This window comes from Zeus faber (assembly GCF_960531495.2).
Source record: "Zeus faber genome assembly, chromosome: 15".
Lineage (NCBI taxonomy): Eukaryota > Metazoa > Chordata > Actinopteri > Zeiformes > Zeidae > Zeus > Zeus faber.
The window spans coordinates 10,733,742-10,752,337 of NC_137194.1; the positions used below are offsets into that span (position 1 = coordinate 10,733,742).

Below are 18,596 nucleotides of genomic sequence, written 5' to 3' on the forward strand. Positions count from 1 at the left end.
GGCCAGACGGGGGAGTTTTGCCGCACTCAAAATGGTCAATGCGCACTATCGTCAGGCATCCTTGAGTTTCTGAGTGAAAGAACGAAGGCTTTTCAGATATACAGTATTACGCAATTTCCTTTTAGCCTTTTGTGCATTGATGACAACATTTATTTAAAGGGTACTTTCCGCGACTTTGGACTGACCCGCCCAACCAACAACCCATTGTTGATTGTTGCCATAGGAAGTATCGTCATTGCAATGTATTGTGGACACGCTTACTGGCATAGTGTTCAGTGTTTGCTTATTCGATATACAGTGTATATATATTTCACAATATTTTTATATTTCACTATATTTTGCAAGATGTTATATGTCATCCAAGTACATTTTGCATGCTATTTGATGCATATTTCAGGACATACCAAAAATGCTCATATGATAACATAAATAGTATGAGAGTATTTTTACCATTTAATCCGTGGTGTGATTTAGTTTTTTATTCTTATTTTTATTTTTTAAACCTGTGCTGTCAGCATGCTGGGCATACAACAATAATTAATCTGTAAGTGGAGTTCAACTTCTCAACCTGCAATGCAAATCTTTAACCATTCTTTAATCATCAAGAACTGCTGCAAAAACGTGCACCTGTGGGATGACAAGAGCACAGTTTTTTGTTACACAGAACCGCCACCAATCCCCCTCTTTATAGAACAATCTTACCATGTTTTGGTCTATAAACAACTAATCATCATTAGTTCCCCAAGAGGGGGAGAATCACCACTGGTGTGATTTTAATGTGCACCAATCTCACACTGACACTCATTGATAGTCATTATCCCCTTTATAAGAGCAGTGGTAGTGCTGCTTCAAAAATGATTTGAATTTGAAGCCTTTATTTCTATTTTCTACTCTCAACAATAACAGAATCAGAAGATATATTTTATTTTGATATATATTTTGACCGGAGAATCACCCAGGCGTTTGTTTTTTTTACCTGTTTTAACCTCAATTTATTTCGACTGTATTTTATTTCATATTCATAAACAACAGTTTCATTCACATAAACAACCTTTGACCATAGCAGCCACAGACTGATACTAAAACAAGCCTTTTCTTTCTTTCTTTTTTTTCAGTACAAAGTGCTTGCTGCTTGCTAGGCGGAGAGCGCCGCTGCGGAGCGAGACCTTGTGAAGATGTGATGTGCTGATAGACAAATAAACAGAGAGAAAAAGCCTTGCAATTACCACGCCAAACATATACACACACGCACACATTCGCTCGTATACACTCTCTCCCACTCTTTCTCTCTCCCAAACACACACACACACACCAAAATAATATTATCTAAATAAACATTACAATGTGATGAATATTTTTGACTTGCCTATCTTGGATAATCATCTAGATGTTTTAAATCAGTTTCCATATACATAAACAATATTTGGACTACCGTGGTCCATAACAGCCACAGACTTCATAATCTTGAGTGTGCCAAGTTGGCAGTTCTCTTTTACATTCATTCATTTTGACTATGGAGATGTCCAATTATCGGAGCAGAACTCTTTGTCCAGCTTCAATGTCTGCGGGCGGCCGTTTTGCCGAAAGCTCTCCTAAAGCTCTAATTAAGATCCATCGGCGAGAGAGTCGCCTTTGGCAGGCGGGGAGATTCTGACACTGAGGGTAATATTTATCGATACGTGTAGCTGTCACTTTAACAGCCAATCAGTCACTGCTAACACAGCAGCAACCAGGACATGAATATTCACAGGTCAATCAATAGCGGTGATTGGCAGTCACAGCATAAGGTAAATGCTGTGACTCCGCCCGCCAACAGAGGGAATAGGACTAGGTTGCTGGAAGGAGAGAGACTAGCTGATTGAGTTGTGTTGACAGAGTCACTGCTGTGAACGCTTACCTCTCTCCACTGTTTAGATTCCACTCCCTGGGTGTACAACACAACCACTAAAAAGAAAAAAAGGAAGAGAGAGAGACAGAGAGAGAGACAAAGGAGGAGAAACAGACAGAGAAGGGGAAAGCCAAAGTGAAATAGAAAGGGAGACATAAAGTGAGAAAAGGGAGGGGTGACAATTTAATAGCGACAGAGACAAATGAATTCACTGTCAGGAAGAAGACGTGTGACACTTTGACAGATGATGTTTGTTTTGTTTATTTTTCCTCCATTCATCGTTAATTATCCTGTCAAACCTGAAACCGTAATGCAATGTGGAACTTGATGACGCCACTGCATATGAAATCTAGGTATGAACTCCACAGGCAGAGAATAGCTAGAAGGAAGGCTCCAGGAGCAAAGCTGAGATGGTGCAATCAAAAAACAATTTACTAACAGTGGGATCCTCCCTGTTCCTATTTTTTTTTGTGACTTCAAACGGTCGGAGGCATAGGGGACAACGTGACCGGTCAGATATCCTCAGGTTCAACTCATCTCCTAGAGAATACAAAGCAGGGTGAGTGTGATATTTTCCATGCTGCTTATTTACCAAAGAAAATCCTCCAAACTCCGGCCTATTATGTCAAATGTCTCCTGCGTTCTCCCTCCCATGGGGAGTATCTTAGGAAATGCATTTATGTCGGTGCCCCAAGAGACCCCAAGACGGTGCTGCTGTGTCTCACCAAAAGATATGCATTTGTATTCAAAGGCTGACGTTTATACTCTGCATGCATTAAGGTGTTTTCAGTGGCTCACACAGAGGAATGGCTGTCACATTATTGTGCAAATGGTATGCGGTTATTGAAAGAACACTTTGAAATAGTAGACTAAACTGAATCTCAGTTAAGCTCAGTGAAAAAGAGTTCAGTTCAGTGAAAAGGTTGTTAGTGAACCACATTCTAAGCAAAATCCTTCATATAAAAGGTAAAATGCGCAGTCCTCACGCGAGGATCTTTGGGAACTTTCACATTTAGCCGCAGTTTATTTCAGACAGTATGCATAGAAAAAAGGTTTGGAGAATGTGACGGGACTCACGTGGGTCGGATTTGGAGAACGTGTCTCTGTCCAAAAGATCCCTGTAAGAGAAATAACAAAATTCAATCAGCTTTAAGGATCAAATGATCACCTTGAAAAAATAAATTCAATTCAAAAATTTAGATTAAGGATTTAAACCACATTGTGGTTTCCCTATCATGTCTCATCATATCCCCTATGCCTAAGAAGGACAAGACAACGGTGCCTGACTTTACACCTGTGTCTTCAACCCCTGTCATCATGAATGTTTGCAGGGTGTACAAAGTGCAAAGGATTCTCTTCACTTCGGTTACCAACACAATATCGGAGCTATCCTGAGATCATGACGTGATACACCTTGTTCCTTCTCAGCCGGAAGCCCCAAAGTCATATGCCAGATTAATATTTGTGAACTGATTGATATGGAGCTTAAGACTTGATTCTGTTTGATACATGGATACCACCAGGGCCATATCTACTGTGTTTTACCAAAGGGTTTAGTGCTTTGCCAATGTTATCAACACCTAAAGCAGATGGCTGCCATATACGCTGAGCTAAATCCACCTGGCGGCACTGTGATTGCTGACACCTCCAACTCTGAACACACAATCCAATCCTCTGAAAACCAGTTTAAACAATAGTTTTGGAGAGATCTGAAAGCAGAGAAAACAAAATAAATTGTCATAGACTTTCGAAAAGTACCACGTATACTGTCAAGGCACTCTTTCCTGAACAAACTCAGGAGACTGAATGTGAATCAGTGCATGCATTCTACACTTGCTCCATTGAGTCAGAATTGGCATTCAGTTTAACAGTTTTTCATGTGTTCCTCAACAACATCTGGAAGATTAAGCAAAAGAATGTGATGTTACAGAGAAATAACATTGTTAGGTAACAAAGAACCATAGGGAGAACCAAGGGCTTTATCAGAATCAGAATCAGAATCAGAATGAGCTTTATTCACCAAGTATGTTCACATGAATACAAGGAATTTGACTTTGTGTTTTTCCTTAGTCTCGATGGACAAACATGGACTACACATACAGCTGAAACAAAGACAGCAACCTAAACATAAAATTTAACCACTATATACAGATGTAGATGTATATAAAAGTATGTATATATACATATATATATATATGAACAACAGCATTGAAGTTGTAGCAGGAAGGCAATAGTGCGATGGTGCAGAGTGCAAAGATGCTGAAATAAATATGGAATAAAAAACAAGGTTGAACAGGTTTCTTTGTATACATGAGGTAGGTCGATATGGCATTATATGCATGTATACAATGTACAGTATATACACCGTGTTTAGATTTATATTGACAATGACAATATGTTAAAAACTGTTTTGCCTCCAAAATATATCATTTAGAATTTCTATGTACAGTGAGTGTTCAGCGTTACAGGTAAAGAAAATATATTGCACAGGGTTTGTCTCTGCCACTGTGTGCCTGGTTTCAGTGTTCATCAGACTGACAGCCTGTGGGAAGAAGCTGTTCTTGTGTCTGGTTGTTTTGGCGTCGTGTGTTCTGTAGCGCCTACCAGAGGGGAGGAGTTGGAACAGGTTGTGTCCAGGGTGTGATGGGTCTGCAGTGATGTTTTTTGCATGTTTCCTGACTCTGGACACGTACAAGTCCTGAATGGAGGGCAGGTTGGCACGAATGATTTTCCCTGCAGTCCTGACGGTCCATTGTAGTCTGTTCCGGTCCTGATTGGACAAACCAGCCAAACCAGACAGTGATGGAGGTGCAGAGGACAGACTTGATGATTGCAGTGTAGAACTGGATCAGCAGCTTCTGAGGCAGATTGAACTTCCGATGTTGGGTGTCCACTTCAGGTCCTGGGAGATTGTGGATCCCAGAAACCTGAAGGATTCCACAGCAGACACAGTGCAGTAAGGTGGCGGGGGGGGGGTGTTAGCGGGCTCCTCCTGAAGTCCACCGTCATCTCCAGTTTTATGCTTGTTCAGTTCTAACAGACAGGTCTCCTGAGGTGCAGTCGTTGGCCTAAAGGGAGAGGAGCAGAGGGGAGAGCACACAACCCTGTGGGGCGCCAGTGCTGATGGTCTGGGTGCCAGATGTGGTTTTTCCCATCCTCCTATCTGTCAGGAGGTTAGTGATCCACTGGCAGGTGGGGGCTGGCACAGTGAACTGGGTGAGTTTGGAGCGGAGGATTTCAGGGATGATGGTGTTGAATGCTGAGCTGAAATCCACCTACAGGACCCTTGCGTATGTCCCTGGGGAGTTGCAGGATGTAGTGCAGTCCCATGTTGACTGCATCATCCACTGACCTGTTAGCCCGGGAGGCAAACTGCAAGGGGTCCAACAGGGGGCCTGTGATGTCCTTCAGGTGGGTCAACACCAGTCTCTAAAAGGATTTAATGACCACATACATCAGGGCAACGGGCCTGTCGTCATTTAATCCAGAGATGAAGGGTTTCTTGGGGACTGGGATAATTGTGGAGTGTTTGACGCACAAGGGGACTTCACACAGCTCCAGTGATCTGTTGAAGATCTGGGTGAAGATGGGGGCCAGCTGGTCAGCACAGACGGGAGACACGCCATCTGGGCCTGGAGCCTTCCTGATCTTCTGTCTCTGGAAGAGCTGACTCACATCCTCTTCACATATCCTCCGTGCGGTTGGGGGGGGTCAGTGGAAAGGGGTGAGGGGCAGGCAGGGGGAGCAGATAGGTATGTGATGTTGCAAGAGCTGGTGAGGATCGTGAATGTGGGCTTTTCAAACCTGCATTAAAATTCATGTCATCGGCCAGTTAAAAGTTCTCTACAGTGTTAGGAGATGGTTTCAAGTAGTCGGTGAGTTCCTGCAGGCCTCTCCACACTGACGCAGGGTCGTTGGCTGAAAAAGTGTTTTTGAGCTTTTCAGTGTAGCACCTCTTTGCTACTCTGATCTCCTTGGTCAGTGTGTTTCTGGCCTGGTTGTACAGGATCCTGCCCCCACTTCTGTAGACCTCCTCCTTGGCCTGACAAAGCTGCCTGAGATGTGCAGTAAACCAGGGTTTATTGTTGTTGTACGTGCAGAAGGTTTTAGTCGGCACACACATGGTGGACATTTAATGTGCCGTCTGTTTTGTTGCAGTTTCAAGTTCAAGTTCAGGTTCAAGAGGTTATTCGTCACATACATATATATACGGTGATACATATATGCAATGAAATGTCATGACACCCGGTGATTACGCAAAATAAGCTCAGTTTGTGGTTGAGGTTAGCTCTGTTAAAGTCCCCAAGAACAATGAGCAGAGAGTCTGGGTGTTTTTTCTCCATGTTTGTTATCTAGTCAGCCAGATCGCCTCACTAACACAGGCCTGAAGTGGGATGTAAACACCGACCAGGATAAACGAGGAGAACTCCCGTGGTGAATAAAATGGTTTACAGTCAATGGAAATGGTCTCTAAGTGAGGGCTGCATGGTTTCTTCAACACTTTGACAACTGTACAGCAATCATCGTTTATGTAGAAGCAATGTCCCCTACCCCATTTTTTTCAATTTAGTTCTGTGTCCCGGTCGGCTCGGAGGAGTTGGAAGCCGGGTAAATGGAGTGAGCTGTCCGGGGTTTCAGTGAAGCACAGGGCAGCAGATCTGCTAAAGTCCGTGTTTGCTCTGTTGAGGAGCAGTAATTCGTCCTTCTTGTTGGTCAGAGAGCGAACATCCGCCAGGTGGATTGATGGGAGCGCAGCACGAAATCGCCGCTGTCTCAGCTTAACGAGCGCCCCTGCACGCTTTCCTCGGCATCTCCTTCAGCGAACTCTATACAGAGAGGCTGCCCCTCCAAATAAAAGCTCTGTAAAACTTTCCAATCCAATAAAAAACAGCGGACAAGTTTGACTAGTGGGTAGTTGAAGGTTTAAAAGTTCTCTGCTCAATATAATCAGAGAGTGGGAGCTGGAAACTAAACAAATAAACAAAAACACAGAAAGTACAGGAGAGCGCAGAACCAAGGCTGCTGTCCGCGGTGCCATCTTCGTGGATTATGAGGAGCGAACGATCGAACAATTTAGAATTTGAGATATTAACCTGTAAAACAAAGAGGTCCATGCAGCTTCGCGCTGAAATTTGTGAGATTGCTTAATGACAAAGAACAATTATAGCACACAAACTGCCACCCGACATGAAGCTCCCTATGAAAAGTAATTATATTCTATATAAAAGTTAGAGTCTATGTTGTATCGCGCCTCTCTAAAATAGTTTCTATTTGATCAATCTAGAAATAAAATGGTCTCACATGCCAAGTTCCACAAGACAATTCAGTAGTATTAGGAATCAAACTTGCTTAAGACCCTTTAATCATATCGTCTTTGAGTTCTTTATTTTTTTATTTCAGAGCTAACCACAATATACACACTTAATCTCTGGTTGATAAAGGGATTTGCAGTTATAGCAGCAGAGCTGCCAGTGGAAACTTGGGTTCCAGTTCTGGGAAGGGTTTGCAGTATTTTAGGTTGCAGTACTGAAAACTATACATTCTGTCATTCTGGAAAAACCAAAGAGTGGAGATGTACAGTAACTTTGGTTCTGCCGGGTTGAGTCTGGCCTCAGGAATGTGGGAATAAATGGAGGCAGCCAAAGGGCCTAGCCATACCTACAGTCAAAATGAGGACCAAGTGAAGGCTCAGATTCACCAAATACAGGCGATTTTCCAACAGGAATTAGCAACAGTATGGAATTACAGTGGAAAAAAGGTTAAAGTTTCTTTAGAATTGATTGGTGCAACCTGGTGGCACAGTGGGCCATCCAATTTACTCACTGAGTAAGTTTTGGTTGAGGGCACCACAAGTAACCTAATGACACAGTTTGATAAATAGTTATATTCAACTCAGTTTGAAGCACAACAACAAAACAGCCTCCCGATGCACTCAATAAAGAATGATTATTCTGTCAATCAAACAATTACATTCTGCCTAAGTTATCATTACCTTAGCTCAATGCAATGCCACTTCAGTAGTGTAAAGACCTTATCCTGCTCCATAACATTGAGCCTTGTCCATGAAAAACTCCAATAGGATATCTAGCCATATAGTCAATCTATAATGATATACTGTATGATACAGCCCCCCAAAAAATAAGTATGGACTAGGGATGCAACAGCACAGTGGGCTCACAGTTCGGCATGTATCACGGTTTTGGCGCCATGGTAATGGTACAGTTTCGATATCTTTATGTTAAAGAAAAAAAATAAAAAATAAAAAATAAAGTCATACATGCTCTGTGTGTATGACTTTTTTTTGAATGTGGGGGAGGGAGGAGACGGGGTTTAAGTTTATTGGTTGGTTATTATAATATGCATAAGTTCATCCGATTGGAGGGCAGGTGTCCAAGATAGTGGGTAATTCAAATATACATTTTCGTTAATATTTATTTATTTACATATATATATTATAATATATAAATATGTTAAGTTATTTTTGTGCAGAACGGCATAAACAGTTTTTTTTCTGAATTTTTCACGCAAAAGGATAATAGTAAAATAACTTATTGAAATAAAACCTCACAGTCAGACCAGTGCATGTGTGCCTTCACTTTGTGAACCTGACATGACAGTGGGCGCGATCCTTTGTAGCCAGGGCACCTCCAGGTAAGGGAGGAGCATAGGATATCTCTTACATAGAGGGGGAACATTTGCTGGTGGCAGGAGACAGCAACTTAAACAAAGAAAAAACACAACATAAAACTGTAAAACTTGACAAAAATAGAACGGTTCATTACCCAGCGAGACTAGGTTCAAAATAATCGGATCGTTCGTGAGCGAACACTAGTGCAAGTGGAAATGAGTGTCTGAAGAGCAGTCCGAAATAAATAGGGAAACTGCCATCCCTGGAGTTATTTACTGACACCTTGATTGATTGCATTCTTTACAAAAGCATTTCTATGTAGTTTTATCTTGTGTTTCTATGGAAAAGGCTGCGTAGCCGTGCGTAGTTAAAAAAAAAATAAAACTCTTGCGCAAAAATAGAGAAATGCTGCGCGGAGTGGATTCAATAGAAAGCACCACTTACGGCATGCCGCGCCCCGCGATCCCATCCGGTGGACTTCTACCGTGATATCTAATACCGCGGTTAATGTGTGCATATTGAAGCAAAGGGGGCGTACCGAGTGGTTCGATAACATACCGCGTATCGTTGAATCCCTACTATGCACATACAAGAAGCATACCTAACGATTTTCACACAATCAGAATTTTTCACAATCAGCCACTCAGGATACCTTACAGCCTGGAGACAAAGGGATATTCTATGAGTCTGTGGGCTGATTCTGAAAGGTTGGGCGCCTTCCCATCTCTCTTGTCTCACACCACTGCTGAGTATTGAATACATTGGATATTACGTTTGGATGTATTGCTACGCACTGTCAACATAATCAACCAATTTGATCCTGGTTCAAGAGTGAGAGGCATTACAAATAAGGCCACAAAGATATCATCAGTGAATCAATATGAGCGATAAGCCCATAAATCTGTCATGTTTCTGGTTCAGGGTTTTGGGCAGTGTCAATAAATAACTCACACACAGTGTAAAATCCAAATCCCTTCAGCGAACGAAGGGATCTTGCTGAATATATGACACTGTGTGACTGTGGGGCAGAATTCAATCACCGGGTCATCACTCATTTAACATAATTATTTAATAGCAGATACAAAATTTTCCGTCGGAAGGCTGTATGAAGATATTGGAGGCAGCTTTATTTGGGGTTTTGTCAGTGTTTAGCAGTAGGCTGACCTGACCACAGTTGGAACATTGCCACTGTAATTATCACTGGAGGAAACAAAGTCATCTGTGACTAACTGCCTTTTCTCCCCCACCTGCTATTATAGTCATATAGCTGGTCCATCACCCTGTCCTGCCTCTTCATACAGAATGGGCCAAACTACTGGCATGGGGTCAACCACTAACTACAACAACCTTACGAAACAAGCATTAGTATATTAGTGGTATATTAGTATATTAGTATATTAGTAAACTGACATATACTAAGAACTATATATATATCACATATTAGAAAATGCATTTGAAAATATGAAAGGCCTCAACATACATTACAAAATGTAATGACCTGAGACCGCCCTTATTATTATTGCATTATACTAATATATTACAAAATGATATATCTTTGGAAATATATGTTTCTATTTTTTATTGTTACTATTATTATTATTTATTTTAAATAAGTATATTGATTAGATGTATTTCAAACTTATGCCTATGTCATGTCTTCTATGTCATGATAACAGTGTTATATAGTTAAAAATATTGTTTCTAATTACTAAGAATAAGGTAAAGCAGAGAATGTCATTATTTTTGATAGCCATACACAGAAATAATATTTTCCATTTCACTAAAGGACAGTGGGAAAGTACTTTTGTTTTTACTTTACGCCTCCTCCATTTGAATGTACAATTTCGTTGCTATTAATCTATCACTTCTAACTGGCTGTGTGTACACCTACTGTACGGTGCTCCATGAAATTGAAATTATACAGATTGATGCAGCCATGCAAACTAATCAGCAAACATATTGTCTGTCGTCCGGTGTGTTCAGACAATCCATCAGCCCTCCGTGTAATAATGCTGTTTCAAATTTGAACTACGACGAGGCTGGAAATGGATCATTGTTCCACAGCTGTACAGGGGCCAGTTTGTGTTACATTTAAATTCTGTGCACTGTTCCTGTTTAGACAGTTTACAACACATCGTACTCATACGTAAGCTTACACTAAAGCAGCAGCTGGAGGTTCTTCATCCTGAAAGATCTGATGTTGTGCAAATTAAGCCGTCGTTCGTTGCTCGTTGTGGTCATCGTGATTATAATGGCTGTCATGTTGCTTGTTTAGGAGGGCTGTACCCGACTACAAATTTTGTCAGTCGAATCAGATTCAGCTCTATCAGGCGAATATTTGACTATTTGGCGGCGGGAGGGGCACAGAGAAACTGAGTGCAATTTGTTGTGCAATTTGAGTTCTGTTATCGGTATTGGAGAAATTAAGAAAAAATATTTTCCATTTATGAAGACTATATAACCTGTTTCTAACTTGCAGTAAGGTTAACATATTTTTTAAAGAAGCATTCTCACTATTATCAGAACACACATCTCTCCTCTCACTCCCTCTCCCGCTCCATCACCGGAATGGCGACATGCGCGAGTTGGGCGGGGCCGGCTCCCTCTGCCTGGCTCCCACACGCACAAAGGAGACAAGGGCGCAGGTTGTGCCCCGATTGCTCCCTCTCCATAAGTAATCCGCAGAAAATAAAGCAGTATTAATTTGTTTCAGTTTCTCTCTTAAAAAAATTAAAAAGAACCGATAAGCGTACCGCTAAAGTACCGGAACGATAAGCGGTATCGTAAGAGTAGTGATACCAGTAAAATCTTAATGATACCCGTCCCTACTCATGCTGGAGAATCTGGCTGCAGAGTTGCAGTGAAAATAAGATAGGCAAGACAGATGCGTGCTGTGTTTTGCTCTGAAGCGCAGTGATTAGTTGACGATGCGTCGCGCTGTGTTGCTGCTACTTTACGACATGTCGGGAATGGGCTGTAGATACAGCTAATGTCGCCGCTATGCGTCTGCACGTCCGCCATATTGGAGCTCAGGGGCGAATTCACAAAGTGATTGCGCGGCTTTTGCGGCCGCTAAACTGGCACAAATAACATGAAAAAGTGACTATCTAATTCACAAAGCACCAGCAAACAGTGAAATGCACCGCTAAACCGTCTGCCGCACAAATTGCGCCTTGGTGCACCGGTGCTATTTGCCCATATTTAAATGAGGTATTCTGCATGCATTTGGTTGTAAATTGCCCCTTTTCTATGCAAATGAGCCTCTTTGCAAATAGCATCCAATTCACAAACACCAGCCACACGCAGCCACACGCAGTTAGAGCGATGTAATTACCATCCGTAGAGTGCTGGTGCTAACTGCGTGAGACCACAAATTACAATTAAAAAAAAGACAGAGCTGCGTGATCATCTTCAGAGAGCTGATGCAACTAAAGCACATTTAAAGGGGTGTCCAGACTTTCCAGTGATCTGTAAATTGTATTTTGACATTATTATTATTATCGGAATTATTATTTCTGTCACAGCATCCGAATCCAGGGATGCCTTGAACGGGTAGCAGTCCATGGTGGTTGCCTGCGCCATCAGATACCTGTCATTGGTATTTGAAAATAATGGAAATTGTCCGGCGGGGGGGGTGGGTCCCAGGGTTTTCCAGTTTTATATTTATAATTTGATCAATTGTTGATGCGATAATTTGTAAAACAGGCAAGTGTAGAGCAGTGGCGTGAATGCGTAATAAAACTCCAATGGAGACACCCAGAACCTACCCCCCCCCAATGACGCACAGATTATTTACTTTGCTACATGGATAATTGAAATCAGACGCAAAACAAGCGCAAATTGCACTCAGCAGCAAAACTTTATGGGCCTCTTTGCACTGGCAAATCATTAGCGCAATATCTTTTGTGAATATGACGGTAAACTGTTGCAAATAGCAGGTGCAATTGATGCGTAATTCATGGTGCTATTAGCTGACGGCAATCCATTTGTTTGTGAAATTGCTCCTCAGTATTGAATATTTTATTTATTGGAAGGTATTATTTAAAAGTTGGACATCTTGAATGTTGTTTTCATTTGGGCAAAAGTTCCTTGCCTTAAGTGTTTTACAGAAAAAATGGAAAGCAAAGTTATATTTGCCTCCCTTTCTTTTTTTTCTTTTCTTTTTTTTTGCCATCGGAAAAATGATCCGATCCGTGACTCAAAACCACGACACGATCTGAACCGCAAGTTTTGTGACAGGTTTAGAAGGGTTTGTCCATCATAGCACCAAACAGGAATATCTACAAACGAGATGTAAAATAGCGCTCACGGAGAAATGTAAGTTCAGTCAAGTATCATTTCAGAAAGTGGGAAGACGACGGTAATGTCAGAAGGTTCTTCAGTTAATTGTTCATTGTTTTTGTTTTAAATGCACCAAACGTGAAACGTCTGCAAGGCACGCTACTTACTACTGGTGACGTGCGGGAAGCAAACAAGTTTGGGTGCATAACTAGTGGCAGCTGTATTAAAGCTTTCCAAAATGGTCGCATGCAATTCTGCCTCCCTACATACCGTGATACGTGAAAATCAAGAGTGTGCGCAATTCTAGTGCATGTAAAAGAATGTTTTCATTGGGTACTGGTTGAAACAAATCAAATCAGTTCTTTAACGGAAAAATCTTGTCTATACTGTCGGCGTCACAGAGTGATTTTCTTTTCTCTCCAAACCTTTCCCACATACATTCTCAACATCCAATCTGGTTACTGAGCCGGTGACAGAGCCATCTGCTGACCTTCACTTTGTCGAAGCCAGGTGTCTCCTTCACCCCCATCTGTTTAATTATTCATTGCCTGGTCATCGTGGAATCTCTCCAGGTACGGTACTTGCAGCAGGGAAATCCTTAGGCGGCCGTCTTGTCGGCAGTGACAGTTACTGGTCTTGCTGCTGGTCTAGTAAATATGTACTCATACACACGCCACAATTCCCCAAGGCAGCCTCGGCAACATCGCTGCGTACGACTAATGTTTGAACTGGGAATAATATCCGTGCTAATTGCACGCTGTGACAGCTCGGGTTTGTGCAGCGATAGGCTTCTGAGAGGGGCAGGGCGAGATGTGCACGCTGATGCTATGGCTGTTAAAGCCCCGGCAGGGGAGTTTTCACTTTGCATGGTGTGAATTCATGCCAACTTCACCGCATCCTTCACTTTCTGCTCCATGTGAAAAGACCCAAGCTGTCAATCTGCTTGCATCCCTTTTTGTGCACACATGCACGCACAGTGCACACAGCTCAGTACTCCATGAGCAGGAAACGGGAGACACTTTTAATTTCATACTAAGAACAGAGTCAAGCACAATTAAGCTTTTCATGTCTAACATGGGTTTTGGCTTTGAACAAACAGTAATTGAGGTTAGTGGGAGAATAGATAGAAGTGAGAGCCCAATATGTAGAGGAAACAGAGAGAAGGAAGTGCATAATTGGTGGTGACACAGCGTGGGCCTGCGTTGGGCTAAGTTAGGTGACCAAAATACACAGGAGGTAGGTGGTGCACTGTAATTACCATTTACTCACAAACATCAAATAGCATTGTGTAACAGCCAAACTAAAGATCTGCCTAACAACACAAAACAGCTATGCAACACAATTCAGAAAAGTACACACAACCACACAACACCCCCCCCCCCCACACACACACACACACCCCTAGAAATAGACCTAAAACATATAACATAACATATAACTATAACCTGAACGGATCAACCGGACCTCGACCTGGCAGTGAATCAGAGACATACAGTATGTACTGCACCACAACATGGAGAAAGCTACTTCAGCCCAACCTGTCAAAACCGTGCACAGATCCTGCGTCAGCTGTCACATTCCCTCAAGCCAAACAAGTTCTAGTGTGAGGTCAAATATGCCTCTGAGCAGAAATCCTCTGACATCCCCACGCTGACCCTTTGGGCTCTCTGAAAGTGAGTATTGATGTTTATATGCCAAACAGCCTGGATTCAGCCTGCCAACATTAAAGCGCTTACTTCTTCTCCTTCATCTTCAGGAAGCCACAGGCGGCATGAACCCCTGGCATGGCACCAAAATGGTGGCACCATGGGATCCCCTCCCCTCTGCTGCCATACATCTCAAATATGAACGTATTAATAACGCTGACGCTGCCACAGGCCAAATGTCTGTGATCCAAACTCATTTTCACTGTGTCAGGGGTTCATGCATAATTATTTGCTTCATCGACCTGTGAGACTCGCCTGCTGCAATCTTAACATCCCCAAAATTGGAAAGGATCTGGTCTCTTTCTTGGCACAATGCTTCCCTTAGTCTTGCCCCCTCCCCCTCCCTTCAAAAGGAAAAAAAACACCCAGATGTGGCCCTTCACCGAGTCCTGCGTCTGGCGGGTATTTAGCGATCTGTCTTGAAACCCACGGTTGGGTTTTGCAGGTGGAAGTGCAGGTCGGTTCAGTTTTGATAACTCATAATACATTTGAAAAATATTAGTTAACGGATATTAGGAGTGAATATTAAGAGTCAATTGATGAGGCTGGAAATTGTCTTTGGGGTATAAACATTCATGTCTTAACAATAAAAAACAATGGCTATTTAAAACAAGTTTAACACTATCCTAATATACAAGCCTATGAATATGGTCTATGGTTTTGGTCTGCGATTATTCCTACTCCAGAACATAGCGTAACTACATGTACAATGGCTTGATCCAACGTCGCTATTTAAAATCTCTTTCTCATTCAAATCCTAAATTAATTTTTTACGCCCGGAGCAAAACAAAACTACTAAATTCAAACACACTCTTGGCCAGTGAAAAACAAAAGGATGTTTCAGCCAGGAAACCAGGTCATAGGGTTTGAAGAATAATATGTAGCCCCCACTGCGGAGATGTAACACATGAGCTACATCTAAAATAACAGAGCAGTAACGGCAGACGTATGGGTGACGAGGGCAGCAGAAAACAATCAAATAAACACCAGCTTGGACATCACGATTGAATTTAAATTCCTCTCCTCCGACAATTGTTTTTGACAGATCGAACCGTGGAGTCACATGTTCTAATGCGCTGATGCTTTCATTACAGCTCTCTGTCTCCCTCTCTCTCTCTCTCTCTCTCTCTCTCTCTCTCTGCTCATTGATTCCCTCGGGGAGAGTTTAGATAGAGCAGCATGCCGTGGGTTTTCGGAGTGATCCCACATACAGCAATCAGTGGCCTCGCACACGGGGAATCCTCCATGCCGAGCATTTCTCACAGGATGGTTGATGTGATTTGACCTGTGTGATCTTGGCTTTCTGCAGGTAATGAATCCCTGGGGACGAGAGTGGCCTGGTTGACTTTCCCCAGCAATGGAATACATTGATTGGTGCAGTGATACTCTAACCAATCCATCCTGCCAAATTAATGGGCATTTCAGGCTTGGAAAACAACAGTGGACATGGCCACATTAGTGTCTCAAACTACTATAATGAAAATTATGCGTAAACAATAAACCATCTCATCATGGTGTCGACAGGGTCCCCGTGTGTTGGTAAATTTCCTTAATCCAGGCTGACAGGACAGGCGATCCACAGTGGGGGAGAGGGTGGCAGTATTTTGATGTCCTTTAAAGATATGCCCATTGTTCCCTTGGCTTGCTAGCTTTCATCTGCATGTATACTGTGGTATTGTGTAGAACAATACTGATATTATTACTTTATATACAATAGCAGCAGTAATAGGATTTGTTGTTTTAAAATTTGCAGGCAGGAATATTTCTAACTCAGTCCTAATGGGGTATGCTGGTCGTTTAGATGTTGTTTCTTTATCCGTCTAACAAACCAAAAAAGTCACAAAATTTCAGTTCATTTTTTAAATAGAATGGGAAATTGAGCTTGACTAGGCGCAATCTTATAAAAATATAATGTAGTGATAGATAGACAATGGTAGGCTCACAATAATTTATATCTTAGTTGACAATTACCTGTCAATCAAATGATTTACAGTTAAACTAATAACTATGTAAAGATAAAATATTTATTTGATATTTTTATTAATGGTGTGTCATAGTATAACCCTACAATAGTGTGATAATACAGATCCACCTCATGAAAATCCATTCATTGACAGTGAACATTGTAACATAAGGAAGTTGGAAGGAATTTGGTGGACAGTTCATTTGTCTTAACCCAAACTGTGCGGAGTTAGCATTTCTTTTAGGCTAAAATATCCCTTGACAAATGGATGCTGACATGTGATTTTGGAATTTAAGAATTTTGCACATTATTGTGGTCATCTCAAATAATTAAAATCAGGAAATTATGTAGAAATTCTGACAGCTCTAAGTTTACCTCCTGTATGCATGGTGGACCAAGATAAAACAGAGAAAAATATACTGTATGAATTTAACAGGCCTGTACCACTCCTCCTGGGTCTTTATGACATTCACGAAATTGCACACAAAAAGGAACATTTTCACTGTGGTCGTTGGTACACACAGAACCGAAATCCCAGTTCCCCTCAAGTCATTTTATTTTGGAACTCTGTGACCGCCTGGTAAGCCCAGATACGGAAAGGGCGCACTTTGAAGCCCAGCTAGATTCACATTTAGTACTTCTTCATCAATGCAGCATACCGCGGTACAGCGCATATGAAAAACCCCTAAAATAGTTGCAGCAGTCACTTAACTATTAGCACTTAAAATGCACTCATTACTGGTTGGATCACATTTGTCAATGCACCAAGGGAGCACAGAGCCGTTTGTGTGGCACCCACTGAGCTGTATCAAGCGGGTGTGTGTGCCTTGAGAAATACAGCTTACACTAAGACACCACCCACCCAAGTTTTAAGCAGCCTTTTCATCACTGAGGTGGAGAGAAACCTCCACAAATAAGGAGCACGCACTCGGCTACGTGGGCCTATGTGAGAGTGAAGCCGGTCTTCGCCATTAGAGGAGAAACAATTCAGTGTACTTGTTTGGATAGCGCAGTGTCTGAGTCCTCCTAGTTTGTCAGAGGGCATTCTTCAATAAGAGCACTAGGTTACGAAAAAAAACGTACAGGGGTGGATGGTGCAATTCAATTCCATGGTTGCCTCCATCTCAGCGCTCTCAGCCTTACTTAATCAATTACACAGTTTTGGGTAAGACCCTGCTCTTTCAGGAATACCTGATCCTATATCAGCTATGACTAACCCTTCTTGTGGTTGAGTGTGGGTGAGGTTGACTAGCTTTAAGTTGTTGTATCGACGATACACTAACAACACACGAGTTGTTGATGTTATCTGGCTCTTAAGTTGTTATTTTGACATGATGCACTGACATGAAAAAAAACCACTAATGCCACTATTTTATTCTGATTGCGTTCAGCATCTTGAAACTTGTATATTGTTAAATTTAGAACAAGGAGCTCGTGCACTTAGGTTTGAGGTTTCTCCAGTAGTCGATGTATGCTTTGATTGTTTCTAGTCTCTCATGTAAGTCGCTTTGGACAAAAGATAAATTAATAAATGTAAGTGTATAATGTATATGTCTTTGCTTTTTGGTTTTACATGTAGTTACTTGCACAAATTGACATTTAATAACTGGCATGGAGCTTTTTTGCTTGGATTTGGATGTGGTTGCGTGTGCAATTATATTATTTCTTCAATGTTATTTGGATATATTGACTGATCCTCAAAGGCCAGCCATGAGCAAGCATTCTCAATAAGCAAATTTGACAATAGGCAAGACTTCAAATTGTTACCTTTGAAGCAAGCAATATTTCAAAATGTGTGAATATTTTGATGGAATACCGAACTATGCCCTGGAGCAAGTCTTTCTTTGGGGAGACATTAATGACAGACAAAGAACCATGGATCAACATAGCCAGAAGGCATCTGCACAGAAGCCCACTTAATGTATGAAGGTCTAAAGGGAAAAAAACAAGGTTACTGTTATTGGTGGTGGTGGTGGTGGTGGTTATGTTTTTTAAGCAAAGAAGAAAAATTAAGCTCCAGAGAGTCATCCAGGAACAATGGATGCAAATAGACAGAAATTAATATGCAAAAATATACTACTTGAACACGTACACATGTGAACACGTACACATCCATACGCATAACTCTAA

The 18,596-nt window shown here is 41.7% G+C and overlaps 1 protein-coding gene across 4 annotated transcripts in view; it reads right to left on the reverse strand.

Annotated features, from left to right (window-relative positions):
- cpne5a (copine Va) overlaps window positions 1-18,596 on the reverse strand; it is a gene marked incomplete at both ends in the record, with an annotated part of 75,220 nt that overhangs the window by 54,250 nt on the left and 2,374 nt on the right. For all 4 annotated transcript variants that reach the window (XM_080015410.1, XM_080015412.1, XM_080015411.1 and 1 more), the window contains 2 exons: window positions 1,898-1,944; window positions 2,966-3,006. In XM_080015410.1, coding sequence (XP_079871536.1) covers window positions 1,898-1,944; window positions 2,966-3,006 — 88 coding nt within the window. The remainder of the gene's footprint in view (window positions 1-1,897; window positions 1,945-2,965; window positions 3,007-18,596) is intronic.